The sequence below is a fragment of the Ruditapes philippinarum genome, unplaced genomic scaffold (assembly GCF_026571515.1).
Source record: "Ruditapes philippinarum isolate M1 unplaced genomic scaffold, ASM2657151v2 ctg2532_1_1_1_1, whole genome shotgun sequence".
Lineage (NCBI taxonomy): Eukaryota > Metazoa > Mollusca > Bivalvia > Venerida > Veneridae > Ruditapes > Ruditapes philippinarum.
The window spans coordinates 28239-47527 of NW_026863644.1; the positions used below are offsets into that span (position 1 = coordinate 28239).

The following is a 19289-nucleotide window of genomic DNA, read 5'->3' on the forward strand; positions in this document are numbered from 1 at the left end:
GATACACATTTATCAGAATCTTTTTTAAGCCTCTGAAAAATGTGGCATGGCTTTTCACCTTCTGCAACCAGAAACTTTATTACAGTGCGTTGTTCCTCTAACAAAGAGTCCATGATAGATGAAACACCTATCATATATTACAGGGCAAAATACTGTGTATACACAACTATCATTGAAAATAAACTGACCACGTTATTGGCAAATGAATGTAGTTTTCACCAATATATAATGTGTGTATATAGCTGCACGTGGACAGAGAGAAACATGAAAAGTCCGGATATCTTCTGACCGTCCCTCGTATTTGACATGTCTGAAATTGCATATGAATTCGTTCCGTTCATTCAAACTCGGATAACAGGTGTGTGTTAAGATCTTTTGTGTAATTGAGTAGAATTTCAATGTCCTAATGTAAACACGCGAACAAACGTTTTAAGCCGTTTTCAGTATAAGTCTATAGGAGTATGTTTTAACAACAATGTATTCGTTAATTTGGAATAAGATCTTTGAAAATAAAAGGAAACAGAATTTAGAGACAAGTTATTTGATCATCCATGTAAAAATAATTAAAATATTATTAGGTTCTGATCCGTCTTACGATTCTGGTATAAAACAACAACAACAACAAACACAACAGCAACTATTTTACCATGCATGTGAATTTTTAACCAAAAGCTAAATTAAAGGTAGCGGAAAACTATCTGAACTATTCAACAACACATATTTAAGTTCAAGTGGCTAACAATAAAGTTAATTGAACAATGTTAAAGGTTTGTTCCCCTGCCTGGCCTCTTCAAATTGTATTAACCTATGGACAGTAAATTTCACAACATCACACTATTACTTAGAACATAAACTTTTAATAGCCCACGATTTCACATCCATACACAATAAGATCAATCAACATAAAAAGGCCAATTTTTTAACACAAAAGAACTAATGTTCCCTGCAGTCATTAAAAGCCAGTCTATCAAAACAACACCCGGGCTGTTCTGTCATTTGATTGGTCTCTTGAAACTTTGCCGGTAACAATGAGATCACTGTCTAGGTCAGGGTATATCCGGGTTAAACGTGACAAAAATTCCTATACATCTAAGGTTTATTTATTTACATACTGTCGTAGATAAGTCGAGAGGTTTAGATAAATCTTCCATTAAGACATTACACCTTTTCGCATAAGAACAACCGCTATCTATAATTAAACGATTGATCATCACGTTTTGATTGGATGTGTTATAAGATTAGGAACTTCATGACTTGCCTGTGGTTAAGTCACCGCGATAATGTGGTTTGATAAATAAGAAACCACTTGCAATTATATTTCTAATAAGGTGAAAATCTACCTATTACACCCTTCTCTACTTAATGGTGGCTGATTTGTGCCATTCGTTTTTTCGCCCTGCGACCTCGTCAAGCGGAAAGTCGCGAGAATTAACAAGTTAAAATGGCGGGGTCGTGTGGCGAAAACACGAAATTCCACAAATCAGCCACCATACCCGTCTTTTTTCTTCACTGTGCAGCAATTAATTCAAACATGATTTCGTCTTGCGAGTATGGGGAGATTTACGTATTTGTAAAGCTTGCTTAAAATAATCTTTGAATAAACAAGGACAACTTACTGTCTGTTTTATACATATTTACATAATATACTGGTTCTTTACCGAGGCGGTGTGCAAGTGGTTTCGTAAGAGAAACCTATTGTACAAAGTCTGTATTAATTCTATGTCTATTGTGTTGAAATGTTTGCAGACTGAAGACATGTTATATTATGAAGAGCTACTTTCAAAGGGTTCTCTTAAACATACAGTAATAACATGTTTTGAAATACATTAATTAGCGTACATTTTGTACCCAGTAAGCTTACCACCAGCATGCCGTATCATGCAATATTTCAGGCTTGAGCAGGCAAGAAAAATTTGTCATGCTCATCTACATTTCCCCGCAAGAGAGAGACATCAGATGTCAAATTATCCAATATTTCTCGCACGGGTTACTAGCAAGATAACTGACGGACGCCAGTTTTTTCCTGCAAGCCCATCACGAGCAAATCTGCGGAGATGCCAAGTTATCCAATATTTCTGGCACGGGTTTCCAGGTGGATAGCCGAGAACTGTATTTTGCCGTTAGCCTGTGACAATTTAACGAGCAGAAAAGTGCATCCAGTGACAATTATTGCAGTATTTCTAGCAAGAGTATCTTAGAAGATGGAAAGTTGTACCTACATTTTCTTGTCAGCCACACGTTAAGTTGTGAACTTGAATGTAAAACCTTGTAAACGAGGAAATTTGCAAATGGATTATATATATTTCAGTAAAAAAACGTGCTTGAGTTACGGGTCTTGGACAGTAACACGAAGATCCAGCCCAATATCTGCATATATGGGTCCCATATACTACTGCTAATGAATTGCATTGAAAAATGTAAAAAATGACAAATGTTACGCTAAGGAATAAAGGATACCTTTCCATCTTTTCAATAAATGCTAGTAGTCAAGTAATAGGTGGATAAACTAGTAATTATACTCAAAACCGAACACAATTATTCAGTTTTAAACAAAATTAATTGAAATCCACTTTTAAAAAAATATTATTATAATGTTTACAAGAAGGTAAAAGTAATTTTAAAAAGGCATTTTCGTTTTTGCTGAATAAGCAAATGTATACAAGAAATTCGTTCAAAGGTATATTTGGCCAATCAAAATAATTTATGATAAGTTGTGTGTATGTTTGTAGAAGTGTCATAAAGCTGGTTTTTAAAATGCAAGTTTAAAGTAATGTCGACAGACAATGCTCGCAAATTATGTAAATATTGATAACATATATATTTTACCGGAGCTCCACTGAGGTCAAAAAATCAACAACAAAAACAAAAGCAGACAATTTTCAAATTTTACATACTAAATCAACAGGGACACTTAAAACGGAAAAATATGGAGAAAAAAAGATATTAAAGAAATATGTACTCAAATAAATTGAAAATCGATATTAAATGCGATTCTTTATCTAATTTGAGTTATTAAAGCGATGAAATCATGTCTATTTAGTTTGTTTTGCAAAATAAAATGATTTCACGGGGGTGAGCACACACATGATTTGGTAAAGGCCTACATTATACGGTGAACACTAATCGGTCATTTTTCAACCAGGTCAAAATTTAATGTTACACAGGATATGTTCTGTAAAAAATCTCAATGGAGTCCCTTTATAATGTATGATAGCTTAAAGTAAACCTTAGACGTTTATACTGCATTTGAATGAATCATTTAGGTGTAAAAAAACAAATTCATATAATTATAGTTTTAGGGGAATGTGAACGTTTGCGTTAATTGTTGACTATGCATGGTCATAGATATCCGAGACAATGTTACAAAATGTTTGAGCCCTTAGACGAAGTTGCTGGAATTTGTTGAGCATCTAAAGTAAAATCACTACTTTTTACTTATGGTTTTAGTTAAGAATTAATGGAAATACAGACATGTTTATATTCGTATATCTTAGTGCACTTATACTGATGTTTATTGTGGGCTGGATAGCCTACCTTTAATTACTTATAAGATAAAGTTGAGTTGAGTTGAGTTGAGATTTGAACGAAACGTAAATTCATAAACTCTTAATCAAATAATAAAAATAGCAAAGTTGAAGCATGACAGTGATAACAACATTTGATAAAAATATTTATTTAACCAGGACAATTTGCTGACATGAATTAAGTGTGTGAAATAAGATAGTAGATTTTGAGGAGGCGTATAACAAATATTCGTCGTTTTTCAACAACGAACGATTATAAATTAGTCCAAACTTTAACATCTAATAAAAATGACATGCACAAATCATGAGATTGTCATGCGTGCATTTGCATGTTTATATTCAATATCAATCCATTACCCTCCTAACTTTACGTAATGGACGTGTCCTGTGCTTAATTTGGATCTATCCATATAGAGTTTAAGGGGAATTTTACTTCTTATTCTAGAATTAAGCAGATAAGTAAATATAAAGAGGGTGGTAATGTTGTGCAGGTGGCATTTCCCTTAATTTCCATTTGTTGTTATTGTTGTTGTTGGGTTTTAAGATCACGAAAGCCTAGGGCAAATTTTAGAGCAATATTTAAGACATTTTAGGGTACATATTGCTAAAATTTGAATGTTTTAACTATGGTCTCGAAAGCTAATGATATGGGCTTACCTTTGCATATTTGACACAAAAGTAACTCACAAATAATGCTCTAGTTTATTCATAGCAAAGGTGTCTACCAGTGTTCCACAGTCATCAGGTGTTGTTGAAATAAACATCCAGGCACAACCAAAATCAACCTGAAAGGTCAACTGGCAGCCTTAAAGTTTAATAACTGCCTACTGGCTGAAATACTACATTAAAAATAATTAGAATGAAAACATTTTCAAAGTTATGAGTATGTTTTTAATAAAAATATAAAAAACAGGAATAAGTGAAAAAATAAGGCGATTTTAGGAATTTTAGCCAAACTGAAAAAAAATTAGGATTTTTCAGGAATTTTAGGGACGCTTGACAGTGACAGTCTGCGAAGCCTTTATTCATGCTTCTTAGTAGAACCACTGACTACGAACACTGGCTGTAACTTTCAATATTAAACCAAAGGGAGGTAATTCAGAAAATCAACTTTTTACTTATACAATGTATGAGCCGGTATCGAGATATTATTTTGTTTTAGAATCTTATGATTATTTACGCTCCAAGCATACTTTAAATATTTAATGTGGCCAAATTAAAGATACATAATTAGATCAGTATGCGCATGTACTTTCCCAAAAAATTGTGCGCCATGGCTTTTTATTATATAGACAATGGTCACCCTTCTATGTAATATCAGTTTGTAAAATCGGTCAGTCTTGCAGTGGAAACATATATTGAGACTAGCACATGTACATTTGTCTTTCCAGATCTTTAAAGTCTTTTTCGTATGCATGTGCTATTTTAGTATAATCCAATCACTTAAAGAACAACATAAATTCCTCTCAATGACTAACCGACTAAAAATATCTAAACTACATGTACTATACTTCAAATGTCTTGGTGTCAATTTTAAGAGTGTTGTAAATTGTTTGAGTGGATTTGTTACAAGAGGCAGACGAGTTAAATCTTGCATGTGATCCTAATTTACAAATTCCACAAGAGTAAATTTTAATTTCTAGACAAAGTTACTCTCAAAATGACACTTTTTACGAGCATTGTATACCTCCTCGATGTTTTAACTACAACTTCAACTGTTATTATATAACTTAAGTAACGTCATTATGATATCAAATTTCGCTACCCCTGCGTGTGTAAAAAAAAAACACCAGTAAGTGCACATTTTCGTGCAATATCATTTTTCTTTCTTTTTGGGCATCGGTAAATTTTGTTAAAGTACACAATCATGCAGTTCCAGTTGTTCTGTGTGTCAAAAAATGCAATTTACAGAACACTAGCACACTATTATCTTGGTGACAAGGGGGGGCAATTTAGTAATAAATTAGAGCATATGGGCATGCTATACTTATTTTCTAGCGGAGTGTTAAAAACGGCCATTTAGCGCACATTTACGTGCTTTCTTTCTGTGACAGAAAATACACCGGCATATTGAAACTAGTTTTCACTCCGTGTCAAAAGTGACCATTGAAGGCACAGTGGCATGCTCTACCAATTTTCTCTCAAGGTCAATAAAGTCGATTTAATGCAAATTGGTATGTTATACCGGTTTTCCTTCTGAATTTTGATCACAGTGGCATGTTAACTGATGCTGTACTAATTTTCTCACTTCCTCATAATATCTCTTCATGCAATACAAGCTGTATTTCAGAAAAAAATACACACAGGTATAAATTACCTACTGTAAAAACAAATATTTTTGTGAGGACAATATTTCGAGAATCAACCTTTCGAACTGATTCGCGCATTTAACATTTTAAAAATTTTTATTCATACTTCTTGTAATTTCAAAATAAACTAGACCAATCACTGAACGTGATTAATACCCCCACCAGCAACTTTGACTTTTTGAAAAATAAGTAGTCTGAAGAAAAATTTGAACACAAACTATCAACTGTGTACAAAGAAATATTTCAATTAATTGTAATCCTAACTGGGGTCTCCCAATAAGCTTGCTTTTCACAAAGTTTGATTACAATATCTCATTCCTAACTTTAGTTATTGTCCGGAAACCATTTTTCTATTTTTAGTAACACTGTAATGGTGACCTTGACCCTAAGGGGTCCAAATGCAATACCAACTCAGGTCTTCATATAAGCTTCCTATACACCAAATTCGATTACAATATCTCTTTCCTAACTCTAGTTATTGTCCGGAAACCATTCTTCTATTTTAAGTTACAGTGACCTTGACCCCAGGGGGTCCAAATGCAATATCAACCCAGGTCTTCATATAAGCTTGCTATACACCAAGTTTGATAACAATATCTCATTCCTAACTCCAGTTATTGTCCAGAAACCATTTTTCTATTTTTAGTAATGGTGACCTTGACCTAGATCCAAGGGGGTCCAAATGCAATACCAACCCATGTCTTCATATAAGCTTGCTATACACCAAGTTTGATTACAATATCTCATTCCTAACTCAAGTTATTGTCCGGAAACCATTTTTCTATTTTTAGTAACAGTGACCTTGACCCCAGGGGGGCCCAAATGCAATACCAACCCAGGTCTACATATAAGCCTGCTATAAGCCAAGTTTGATAACAATATCTCATTCCTAACTCAAGTTATTGTCCGGAAACCATTTTTCTATTTTTAGTAACGGTGACCTTGACCCAAGGGGGTCCAAATGCAATACCAACCCAGGTCTTCATATAAGCTTGCTATACACCAAGTTTGATAACAGTATCTCATTCCTAACTAAAGTAATTGTCCGGAAACCATTTTTCTATTTTTAGTAACGGTGACCTTGACCTTGACCCCAGGGGGCACAAATGCAATACCAGCCCAGGTCTTTATATAAGCTTGCTATACACCAAGTTTGATTACAATATCTCATTCCTAACTCAAGTTATTGTCCGGAAACCATTTTTCTATTTTTAGTAACAGTGACCTTGACCTTGACCCCAGGGGGTCCAAATGCAATACCAACCAGTGTTTTCACATAAGGTTGCTATATACCAAGTTTGATTACAATACCTCATTCCAAACTCTAGTTATTGTTCGGAAACCATGATGTGGATGGACCGATGGAACGACTGACCGACAAGCTGACTCCTATATACCCCCCCTAAACTTCGTTTGTGGGGGTATAATAAACATTTTTTAAGGTAGCAAAACTTGGTGGTGATTTTTTTTTTCATTTTACAGCATTTCTATAACATAATTTCATAGAATAACCACCCTGGTGTAATCTTCACTTTAAATTCAAACAATTAATTAGGAAGCAAACAATTACAACAAATACAAAATTTAATGACAGTTTATTTCCTCATTGAAGTTAATATGTAATTATTCAATTTCAGTGTATCTTTTTTTCTTCTCAAAATAACACTTATAAAACATGAAAAAGACTGTATACTCATGTACAAAAATATTTCTTATACAATGTATATATCAGTAAAGGAATGTAACTTAGTTAAAAGAAACAATTCAACAGTTGAACAACAACAACAGCAACGATATACATGTACATTTTAAGATTAAAGCTTAATTTAACAAATTGAATATGAATGTAAAGTCTAATTGCATAGATTTCAAATAAACAAAAGTATAATATTCATAATATTACACCAAACAGTGTAACTGTAAGTATTAGTTACAATTGACCTATTCACCACTAACCAGCACGTGTGGTTGTGTTGGTATTCACTCCGAATCACGGCAGTAAGCCACGTTGAATTAACAGAGCACAGGTCAGCCACCGCATCGTTCCTGGGCAGGCTGTCAAGCAGTTTACCAGTACTAGCTGCCTTCACCAGCACGCCACACAGGCTCCTACATTTAAATAGTCTCTCACACAAAGAAGTCCCCAATCCCCTTAACCTGTATAATTTGTGCAATGGACTTGCCCAGCTTTGAATTTGGAACAGTCCATTCAAAGTTTAAGGGATTTCAATATTAAAATACATAAACTATATAGACTATATTTGGCCAATGAAAAATACATTTATTCATTGGCTAACAGGTAGTAATCTAAGGGATATATAATACATATATCCCTGGTTTACTCGTATTGAACATTTTATTGTGTCAATTATTTAAGTAACAAACCAATAAATGTGAAAATAAATGAAGATTCAGTATAAAAGGTCAAATGACATCAAAGGGAACAATCTAATTTAACTGCATCAATTCAAAATAAGAGTTATAAACAATTGCCTAATAATTTGAGGTGGACTTTCAGCAGGGGTTTGCAGTATCCTGCAATAACACAACATATTATCATGACCAAATGTAAATTCAATATTTCTAGCACTATAAAATGTACATTATACATGTGAATAGGACCATATTGTAGTTATTGTAGTTATTTTATACGATACAGTATGTTTGTTAAACTGATTTTAATTGGTCAATTTTTAAATTTCTATAATGCCGTAAATTCATGAGTGGTTTATATCTTAATAAAGTGTGTAATTCATCAAAATCAAAGGAAGTAATTTTACAGTTATTACAAATTTATAGATTATATGCCCCTGTATAAATGGTCAGCTAATGTTATATAAACTTTCATCCATTTATACTGGGTCATATAACCATTCAATATCTTTATGACTAACAATATTGCCATTGTACAGCATGAATATAAAGCTAATTGTATTATAACCTTCACAACAAGCAATGCTGTAATAATAAAGACAATTAACAGGAAAGTTAAAGCAAATTCAATAATGACCTTTGACTGACCTATATACAGTATACATGTACATGCTATATGACCTATATACAGAGTATTCCTCTCAGTAAAAATATAAATTCAAACAAAATCTTGAGATTCTTTAACAAATTGCTAATTATTGATTACTAGTATATGTCCCTGTATAAATGGTCAGCTAAGGTTATATAACCTTTCAGCCATTTATATTGGGTCATATAACCATTCAACATCTTAAAGAGGACATTGAACATGCAGATATAATCATTTATATGGAAATACAATTTCTCACATAAAAGCAATAAAAAGAATAAATGGTGTTCAAATGAACATGTACATATCACATCTATATGGATTTCTGTAAGAGAAATAAAACAATTTCTAATTTTTAGTACACCTCTTGCATAGTAATTATTTATTGAGCTTATGCAGAAATCACCCCAAAAATCCTTGTAAATAAATTGTAAATAGCACAAAACAACAATTATACACTCTGAGAACATATACAAACTTATGTCAAGGCTAATTTGTGACCCCTGACCTTTAAGTAAAGACCTTGACTTTTAATATCTACAATGTCATTTAAAATTTTACCAATGAGTTGGCTATACAAAAATGGCTGGACTCATAAATGAAAACACACAATGTATGGAGAAATGGTTTTACAAACACTTGGTGCATAAATTAGTAATCAATCATAAAAATACATGTACACAACCTATGAATACATAAACATGCTGTTGTAGAAACATTTGATGTACATCCCACACACACAATAAATTGACATACAAACTAATGAATGCATACACAAATGGATGCAAACATATAACTATTTATATATTCATTAATAAACTAAAAAAAGAGGGCCATGATGGCCCTAAAGTCGCTCACCTGTACATAGGCCCCCGGAGCGGGGCCAGTTTAAACCCCAGGGCTTTTATTTGAACAAACTTGGTTGACACCCATTAGAGGATGTTTCATGCTAAACATCTAAGGTCTAGCTTGTTGGGTTTTTTAAAAGAAGCTTTTTTCAAGTTTTTTTCTTTACACATATAGTTAAAAACAATGACACACCTGGGGCAGGGCCAGTTTTGACCCCAGGGTTTTATTGAACAATCTTTGTAGACACTCACTAGAAAGATGCTTCGTGCTTAATATCTAAACTCTAGCTATTTGAGTTTTTTCAAAGAAGATTTTTGTAAGTTTTTGTCATACACATATAAGGAAAATTAATGACCCCCGGGCGGGGTCAATTTTGACCCCAGGCTTTTATTTGAACAAACTTGGAAGACACTCACTTAGAAGATGTTTCATGCCTTAGTATCTAAACTCTAGCTATTTGCTTTTTTTTTTTTTTCAAAAAAGATCTTTAAAGTGTTTGTTATAAACATATAAGGAAAATGAATGACCCCTGGGGCGGGGCCAATTTTGACCCCAGGGCTCTTACTTGAATGAACTTGGTAGACATCCATTAGAACATGTTTCATGATAAATATCTTAGCTCTAGCTCTTTGGATTCTTTAAAAGAAGATTTTTTAAGTTTTTACTATATGCATCTAGGGAAAATCAATGACCCCCTGGGGCGGGGCCAATTTTGACCCCAGGGCTTTTATTTGAACAAACTTGGTAGACACCCATTAGAAGATGTTTCATGCTAAATATCTTAGCTCTAGCTCTTTGGATTCTTTAAAAGAAGATTTTTTAAGTTTATACTATATGCATCTAGGGAAAATCAATGACACCCTGGGGCGGGGCCAATTTTGACCCCAGGGCTTTTATTTGAGCAAACTTGGTAGACACTCACTAGAAAATGTTTCATGCCAAATATCTAAGCTCTAGCTCTTTGGGTTTTTTAGAAGAAGATATTTAAAGTTTTTTTCTTTTGGTTGCCATGGCAACCAGAGTTCTGCATGGAATGGAATTCTTTGAACAACTTTGTTAAGGCTTCACACAAGGAACATATAGATGATACCATAGACCAAATATCAAAGCTCTAGGCCATTTACTTTTAGACCAGAAGATTTTTCAAGTTTTCACTATATGTATATAATGAAAATCAATGACCTCCGAGGGCCGGGCCAATTTTGACCCGAGGGCCATTATTTGAACAATCTTGGTAGAGGTCTACCACACAATGTTTCATGCCAAATATCTTACCTGTAGCCTTTGCCAATTCAGAGAAGAAGATTTCTTTATGTTTTACTATATACATATTAGAAAAACCTATGACCCCCCGGGGTGGGGCCAATTTTGACACTAGGGACAAAATTTGTACAACTTTGGTATTGGACCTTCAGATGATACCATAGACCAAATATCAAAGCTCTAGGCCATTTACTTTCAGACCAGAAGATTTTTCAAGTTTTCACTATATGTATGTAATGAAAATCAATGACCCCCAGGGCGGGGCCAATTTTGACCCTAGGGCCATTATTTGAACAATCTTGATTGAGGTCTACTACACAATGTTACATGCCAAATATCTAATCTGTAGCCTCTGCCAAATCAGAGAAGAAGATTTTTTTAGATTTTACTATATACATATAAGGAAAAACCTATGACCCCCCGGGGCGGGGCCAATTTTGACACTATGGACAAAATTTGAACAACTTTGGTAGAGGACCCATAGATGATACCATATACCAAAAATCAAAGCTCTGGCCCATGTACTTTCAGACAAGAAGATTTTTTAATTTTGTGTTTTTTGAAATCCTTTTCTGGCCCTATGACCTACATATGCAACAGACCGGAACCATTTGAACAACTTTGAAAGGGGACCACCCAAGGATCATTTCTGTAAAGTTTGGTTGATGTGCAGTCATTGGTTTCAGAGGAGGTGTTGTTAATGTTCAAAAGTTGACGACGCATGACGACGCACGACGGACACAGGGCCATCACAATAGCTCACCCTGAGCATTGCTCAGGTGAGCTAAAAACAAATAAATGAATAAACAAACTATCTGTTTAAACTAACAAGTGCATAAATAAATAAAAGGTCACACTTCAAAATTAATTGCACATTAAAATAGATGCACACATAGCAGAATGCACAAGTTAAACATTGTACATATTGCTGGCTCATACAGAACTTGCAGCAAGCAACACCAACTTATAATTTTAAACAAAATACAATAAAATAATATTTACTATACAAAAATAAACATCAGAGAAATTTCACAACCATGTTTCAAATTCAGATCAAGTATTATTTTCAAATCACAGTCATGTTGTACAATATCATAAAAATAATGTATGTCTAGGACTTTCACACAGCTGCAGATGAATTTGCTTGGCTCTGATCATATATCAGATACCCAAATAATGCAAAATCTATCACAACTGAGTAAATGTACAAGATCTAGGTACATTTACAATGACCCTTTTATTCTAAAACCCACCACATGTTTTAAAGTATACATGCATATATATTTAACTACATTGTTTTCAACAAAGTCATATCATATTATAATTGTATATTTAACACTGGTATTCTTTTCTTCCCTATCTTGATTGGACTTTTAAGTCACACCAATACAGTGAGTGCCGTATGACAATTTTCCCGCTTTTTCTGGCTGTGACAGGAAAAGAGCAGACGACCAGTAGTGCAATAATTCAGGCATAAACTGGCACATGAGTAGATCCAATGACCTTAATTTGATAAATTATCTAATCAGCTTCCCATGTGAAAAAAAATCCTTTTTTGGGTTTTTTAAAAACCCGATGTGGTTTTTTTCATTTCTTGGTCATATTTTTTATAAATAAAAGACTATATGCAAAGAGAAATTGCAGGGAAACAATAAAATTAAAAAATCAGCACAAAAATTTATTCAAAACAAGAAAACTTTAAACGATTTTAATGATGACTTAAAATTTATAAAACAAAGAAAGGGACATTTGGTGTACACTAAAAATTTGAATATCACTTTGCGTAAATTTGCCTTTTGGGTTCCATACTGTACACTTCTCTCAGGATTCTTGGAGAGTTCTTAGGCAGTCAAATGCCCCAAAATATTTGGAATTGAATGGTTTTTCCAAAAACCCTGAAAATATTAAACAAAAATATAAAAAAAGTTGCGGCATGGCGGTGGTAAACATGCCTGAAATTAATATTGTTAGTTGAAGGGGTTAAAACCTTCGGGCAAGTCAAAAGAAACTTTCCTCTGTCGGAACTTGGTTTGCAGGAAGATTAAAGGGGTTGAAAAATTTTCGGGTGTGTTAAAAGTTTTTTTTTTTTCCCCTACAAAATCAAAAAAAAATTAAATTTTTTTTTTAAAATTTTACCACTAATATTGGCCCCCCTTTTTATTTTTTAAAGCCAGCTTTTAACATTGTTTTAAATTTGTTAAAAATTGAGAAAAAAGGGAAAACAAAAAAAGGGTGTTTTTGGGTTTTTTTCAATTTGTTGTTTTCTTAAAAAGGAAATTTTTTATTATTTTTTGGGGGGAAAAATAATTTTAAAAAAAGGAAAACTTTCAAATTTTTCCAAAATTTTTGGGGGAATTTTGGGGAATAAAAAACTGACTTTGAATTTTGGGGGAAAATTTTTCCAAAAAGGGGTAAAAACCCCATTGGAATAGACTCAGGGCCCCCTTTAGTTTTTCTCACAATCATACAGGGATAAACAGAGACTGCAATTTTAAGCCTCAGCCACAAGAGGCTTATCATTTTTGTAATAATTATCACTATTCTTCTTCTTATAATTACATGTATTATAATTATATATTCATAAAAATTATTGTTATTACCATCACTATTTCAATTATTATTCTGATAAATATTCTTATCATCATCATCATCATCACCATCATCATCACCATCATCATCATTAACAACTTTAATTACAAAATTAAAGTTTGTCATCATTAATGATGAATATCATCATCATTTTTCATAACCATCATCATCATCACTGCCATCATCATCATCATCAGTATTTTTTTTATTCAATACTCAAATTATAAGGTACAAGAAATTAATACCTGAGCCATTCCTATGAAGAACAGCTGGTCAGAGTTGTACTGCATGCCAGGTAAATTTAGAGAGTCAGCTTCACGTGACTTCCCTAACCATGATCTGTAGGCTAGATACGCCATCTTCATACCTCCATTATCAGCTATGTTCTCTCCTAGAGTTGTCTCACCATTTAACTACAAATATAGTCAAATATTAGCCCCTTAACACTTAAAAACATCTATCCTTCAAACAACATCAAAACATCAATAAAGTGTTTTCCTTGACCCAGGAATCATAGTTTGCGATCTATTTGGATCACAGTCATATTTCCTTATGTGGCATCAGTATTATAATGTTAAAGGGAGCCAACTTTTATCTGACTCACATAATTTTTATTTTTAAAGCTTTCATCACAATCCTTTCCTCACTAAATATCTTCAATAGACTTGTCCATCTTTCAAACCCGGACAAAAAAATTTATCGGGGTTTTTTTAAAAGTACCAAAAACCCAAGGTGCAGACCCTTGACAACATACGGATGTTCGGGGTCTTTGCTGCATTTGTTTCATTTTATATGGTTGCCCCCCAAAAGGCCAAAGGTTAATAAATATGTTTAAAGCTGCATTCCTCGAGATGAGCCAAAATATTTCAAGATAAACAAACTTAAGAAAAAAGTACTTTGATTCTAAGAAAAGTAACAACCCAGTTACACAAAGCCATCGGTGATTGATCGGTAGTTTTTTTAGCCAAATTATGGAGTGAACCGATGACAACGTAATTAACACCGATATCACCTATTGGTCACCTGTTTTCCACCTATCAACTGCTATTGGGGAAAGATAAGTTTCATTGGTGAAAAATTACCGATTGGGATTTTTAAACATGTTTAAAATTCTCGATCGGTGAAAATATTTTACAAATAACCGACAGCAACCTATATCAAGAGATATGCAAGCTCTTAATCATCGATATCGCCAATCGGACAAAGATAACCAAATATGAATCACCGGCCATATCTGACGGAAAGTGTTTAACCACTGATAACCACTTGTCAAACACCAATTAATCAGCGTTACGCCCGATTTTGCTCCGATTTACAAACAATAAAAGCCGATAGTATTTCAGCATTTTTATCACCGATCTAACCCCGTTTGAGTTTGCTTTCTGTCACCGATAGTCGTTTACAAAGAAAACCAGAAATAAAATCACGCATGACAACCGATCGTAACAGCGAGTAAATTTAAAATTAAATGACCAATAGGAGACCGACCGTCTGTGTAACTGGCCCCTAAAATGGTGTAAGATTTAAGCAATTACTTAGATTTTATGTGTGATTAATGACTGATTTTGTGGTATTTTCACCATATTTCTACTGTGTGACTACCACAGTGAGGGCTATTTTTGCATTATGTTGACTTCTTTTTGGTAATTTATTTGGATTGAAAGTGCTATCTGTAATGTGTAAATTACTTTCTTTGTTCACTTCATAATATTTTACTTTAAATACATTTATTTTTTTAATTTTCATGAACTTTAGCATAAATCTGGAGGCATGCTGCTTTAAAATAAACCATTAGAGCATAGTAATAGACTCACTCCAGAATTATGAATATTCGGGTTTTCCCAGCTAATCCTTAGGTACGAACGAACTTTTACAGTTACAGCTTTGAAAATAAGCGAAAATTGTTGGCTAATCTATTGTGACGGGTAGTGCACCATGAAGCTTTAAAGGTAAAAAGTTTGTACCTACAGATTAGCTGGGAAAAACCCACATTTGCCAAGTTCCGTATAACATCTATTGAGAACTTACATTTGTTCCATTTACTGTGTAGTCATGGTAAAAATCTACAAAACATTTTGTAAGTGTGTTAAAATTGTCTGTTGAAGATTTTGTCCACCAGTTTACCATGTTACCCTCCTTGTCAAAATCTTTACCTGCAAAATAAAAATATTTATCGTATTTTTGCAGTTCCATATGATACTAAGATATATCAGTGAGTCACATTACATTGTTTGAAATTGTTAGTTTATACAAATTTGTTTTAGTTTGATTATGCTGGAAGCTATAAGCTTATTGGACAACTCTTGGATCCATGTCTAGGAACCAAACAGTACATAGCAATGTGTAAAAAGTTTCTTGCTTATGGAAACAACAGCTTGAATTGCCCCAGATGGGGTTTGGATCCGCATGGCCAGCAAATTTTTTAGATTACTTAAGTCTGATGCAAAATCCATTGGGCGATGCCACCACTACTATTGTTGAAATATAGAAATTTGGTTTCCATTCTATAAACTGAAAGGCATAGTAAAGAAAAACACACAGTTTTTAAAATAGCATAGATAAATAGAACAAACAGCTCCTAAAAAAGAAGTAGGACAATAGTAAGTCCAGCCTCATATGAAAGGTAATGTTGTATATTAACCAATAATCAAGCTTATGTTGATAAAGTAAATGAATACCAGCAACTGGTTACTGCCTTTGGTACATAATTAAAATACTGTTAAATTCCCATTTAAACCCAAAAAATAATTTCGGTTGGGTTGGCTTTACGGCGCATCAACACAATTTAGGTCAAATGGCGTCAAAACAGGAAAGATGATTTTTTCTAACATGTTACTTAAGGCAACACCAGGGGTCAAAAGCACCTTACCTGCTGAATAGACTCCAGTAATTAAAACCAATTTAGTTGCCTCTTATAATCAGGCAAGGATAAAAACAAAATTATATACATGTATAATAAACCAAATTTTACCTCTATTATCAAATCCATGTGTAAGCTCATGACCACATATCATTCCAAATGAGCCAAAATTAAATGATCTGAAATTATCAAATATGAAATATTTAAGTAGAACATTCATCAATTTAGATCATAAGGGATTGAGAGGAAATTTTAACAAAATCAGGTTTAACACCAACATTTATATCTGACAAAAGAAAAATAACAAAATAGCCATAATTCCACCAAAAATGATCAAATTGTTAAATCCCGATTCTTTTTGTTACTATACACAAAGAAAAAAAATGGTGTTAAACTGCCAATAAACACTTATTAGGGACTACATATATATGCGGCTGTTTTTTTTTCTCCCTAGATAATATAGTTTACATTTTTTTAAGACAACAATAATAACACATTTTTATTGATATTTTCTGTTCTTACAATGTCTTCTTTTCATAAAATGCTAAAATAATATCTAACATACACTACTGCCACAGGTTCGATCCAGACCGATATTATTTCTTAAATAATCACTCAATAAACAACTTTGATAAATGAATCGATAAATAGTAAAAAAAGAACACTTACTTGGGAGATGTTGGGTTAAATAGAGGTGGCTGTAGAATTCCGGCGGGGAAAGCTATATGGTTGAAATCAGAGCTATAGTAACCATTCACCTCCATTGGGTACATATCCCACCTGTAAAATATAAATTCATTTGTGTAATACAGAATTTTATCAATGAGATATATAAGTTTATTCAAGTTTTTTCTATAAATATAGGATTTATTTTCATCGAGTGGTATGTAAATAAATATTTCATGAGTGGCAGTAGCAAGAAGTGAAATATAATAATTTTCATACCACAAGATGAAAATAAATCCTGTATTTATAGAATAAACTTGAATTTTCTGTTTATTATATTCATTTTTCTCTTTCTTGACCTTAAGATTTGAAAGACCTCTCTTACAGTATAAGTACTGGCCAAATTTAGAGGAAGGTAGTCCCGCAAGACACCAGTGAAAATATGGAAAATATGCTTCACTGCAGTGAAAAATAAATTTTTACAGTGAAACTGTGTAAAATGAAATTATGCATTTTATTTCATCAATATTTCTCGATATTTCATTTATAAGTATATTATATAAAGTAATATCATTAACTGAATGTTTTGGAATTATTGTTATAATAACACTGATTAAAAGTCATAGGACAGATTTCAACATCCTCATCAGGAAGAAAAACAAGAGCTGTACAGTTCAACCTGTGTATAGCAATACCCTTTGAGAGACAAACATTTTAGTTGTTGTTTAGAGGTGTTGCTCTAGAGTGGTAAAATTAATTGTCAATTCATATTTTTGAAAGATATGATACGGCTGATGTAAAGAGGTAATTGTGTAACAGAGGGTCCCTCTGCCAAGGTTGCATGGTTTTTATGTGTGTGTGACAGTTAGGCAAGGACAATGCATACACAAATGGAAATACAGCAAGGGAGGGTCCATACTAGGGTAAATGATTGTGGTCAATAATTGATCGAAAGTTAAAGTATGAAGACTTTTATTAACATTCACATGAATATTTGCTAAGTTAACAAAGGGGAATAATCAAACAAAAAACAGCAGGGAAGGTCAACCCTAGAGTAAATTATCTTAGTCAATAATTGTATTATTATCAATATCCGAATGTTCAAAAGTTCTACTCTTCGATGGCAACTGAAGACGAGTCATTGATACGTAATGTTGCTATGTATATTTATTATGCAATGAAAGAAAGGGATAATTTTCTTCAATGTTTTGAATAATTTATATTCAGATTGTATTTTATAATTGTATTAGAAATTCGTATTGCCAATTTGTATTGTATATTGTATATACTGTGTATGGGCCGGAGGCCTCTTGTACAATAAAGATATTGAATTGAATTGATCAGAAATTATACTCAAATGACTTTTATTAAAATTCAAATGAATATTTTCTAAGATAACAAAGGGGAATAATCCAACAAAAATACAGCAGTGAAAGTCTATGCTAGTGTTAATGATTTTTCGGTCAATAACTGATCAGAAGTTATACTGTAAAGACTTATGTGAACATTCAAATTAACATTTTCTAAGTTATCAAAGGGGAATAATCCAACAAAAATACAACAACAGGATATAGATCCTGGTTAGGTAACCTACAATAATGAAGATGAAAAAGAAAACTTAGACAGATAAAGGAATTCAATTACAAAGTTTAAATAAACAAGATATGTTTGTAAAACATGTATGCCCCCTATCAGCAGCCAATTAGTCATGTGATAAGGTTATTATGCATGACTTCTGACCCAGTGATCAAACAATTAATAAGGGTTATCAAGTATCTACTGGTCATGACCTTAACCTTTGACCCCTTGACCCAAAACTCAATGGGGGTCATCTGCTGGTCACGACCAATCATCATACAAAGTTTGAAGTTCCTAGGCCTAAGCGTTTTCAGTTAATTGATCGGAAACCGTTTTTACCTACAAGGTCAATGTGACCTTGACCTTTGACCCCTTGACCCCAAATCAATAAGTCATCTGCTGGTCATGACCAATCACCATACCAAGTTTGAAGTTCCTAGGCCTAAGGGTTCTTAAGTTATTGATTGGAAAGCATTTTTACCTACAAGGTCAATGTGACCTTGCCCTTTGACCCCTTAACCCCAATATCATATCTATAGGGGTCATCTGCTGGTCATGACCAATCACCATACCAAGTTTGAAGTTCCTAGGCCTAAGGGTTCTTTAGTTATTGATCGGAAACCGTTTTT

General features: G+C 33.2%; 1 protein-coding gene across 1 annotated transcript in view; it reads right to left on the bottom strand.

Annotated features, from left to right (window-relative positions):
• Positions 1-8347: 8347 nt before the first annotated feature.
• The window catches only part of LOC132722781 (endothelin-converting enzyme homolog), a 48065-nt gene continuing 37123 nt past the window's right edge, over positions 8348-19289 (bottom strand). Inside the window, exons 14-18 of the mRNA XM_060707344.1 lie at positions 17086-17196; positions 16528-16595; positions 15585-15709; positions 13802-13969; positions 8348-8368 (exon numbers count right to left, since the gene is read on the bottom strand). Coding sequence (XP_060563327.1) covers positions 8348-8368; positions 13802-13969; positions 15585-15709; positions 16528-16595; positions 17086-17196 — 493 coding nt within the window. The remainder of the gene's footprint in view (positions 8369-13801; positions 13970-15584; positions 15710-16527; positions 16596-17085; positions 17197-19289) is intronic.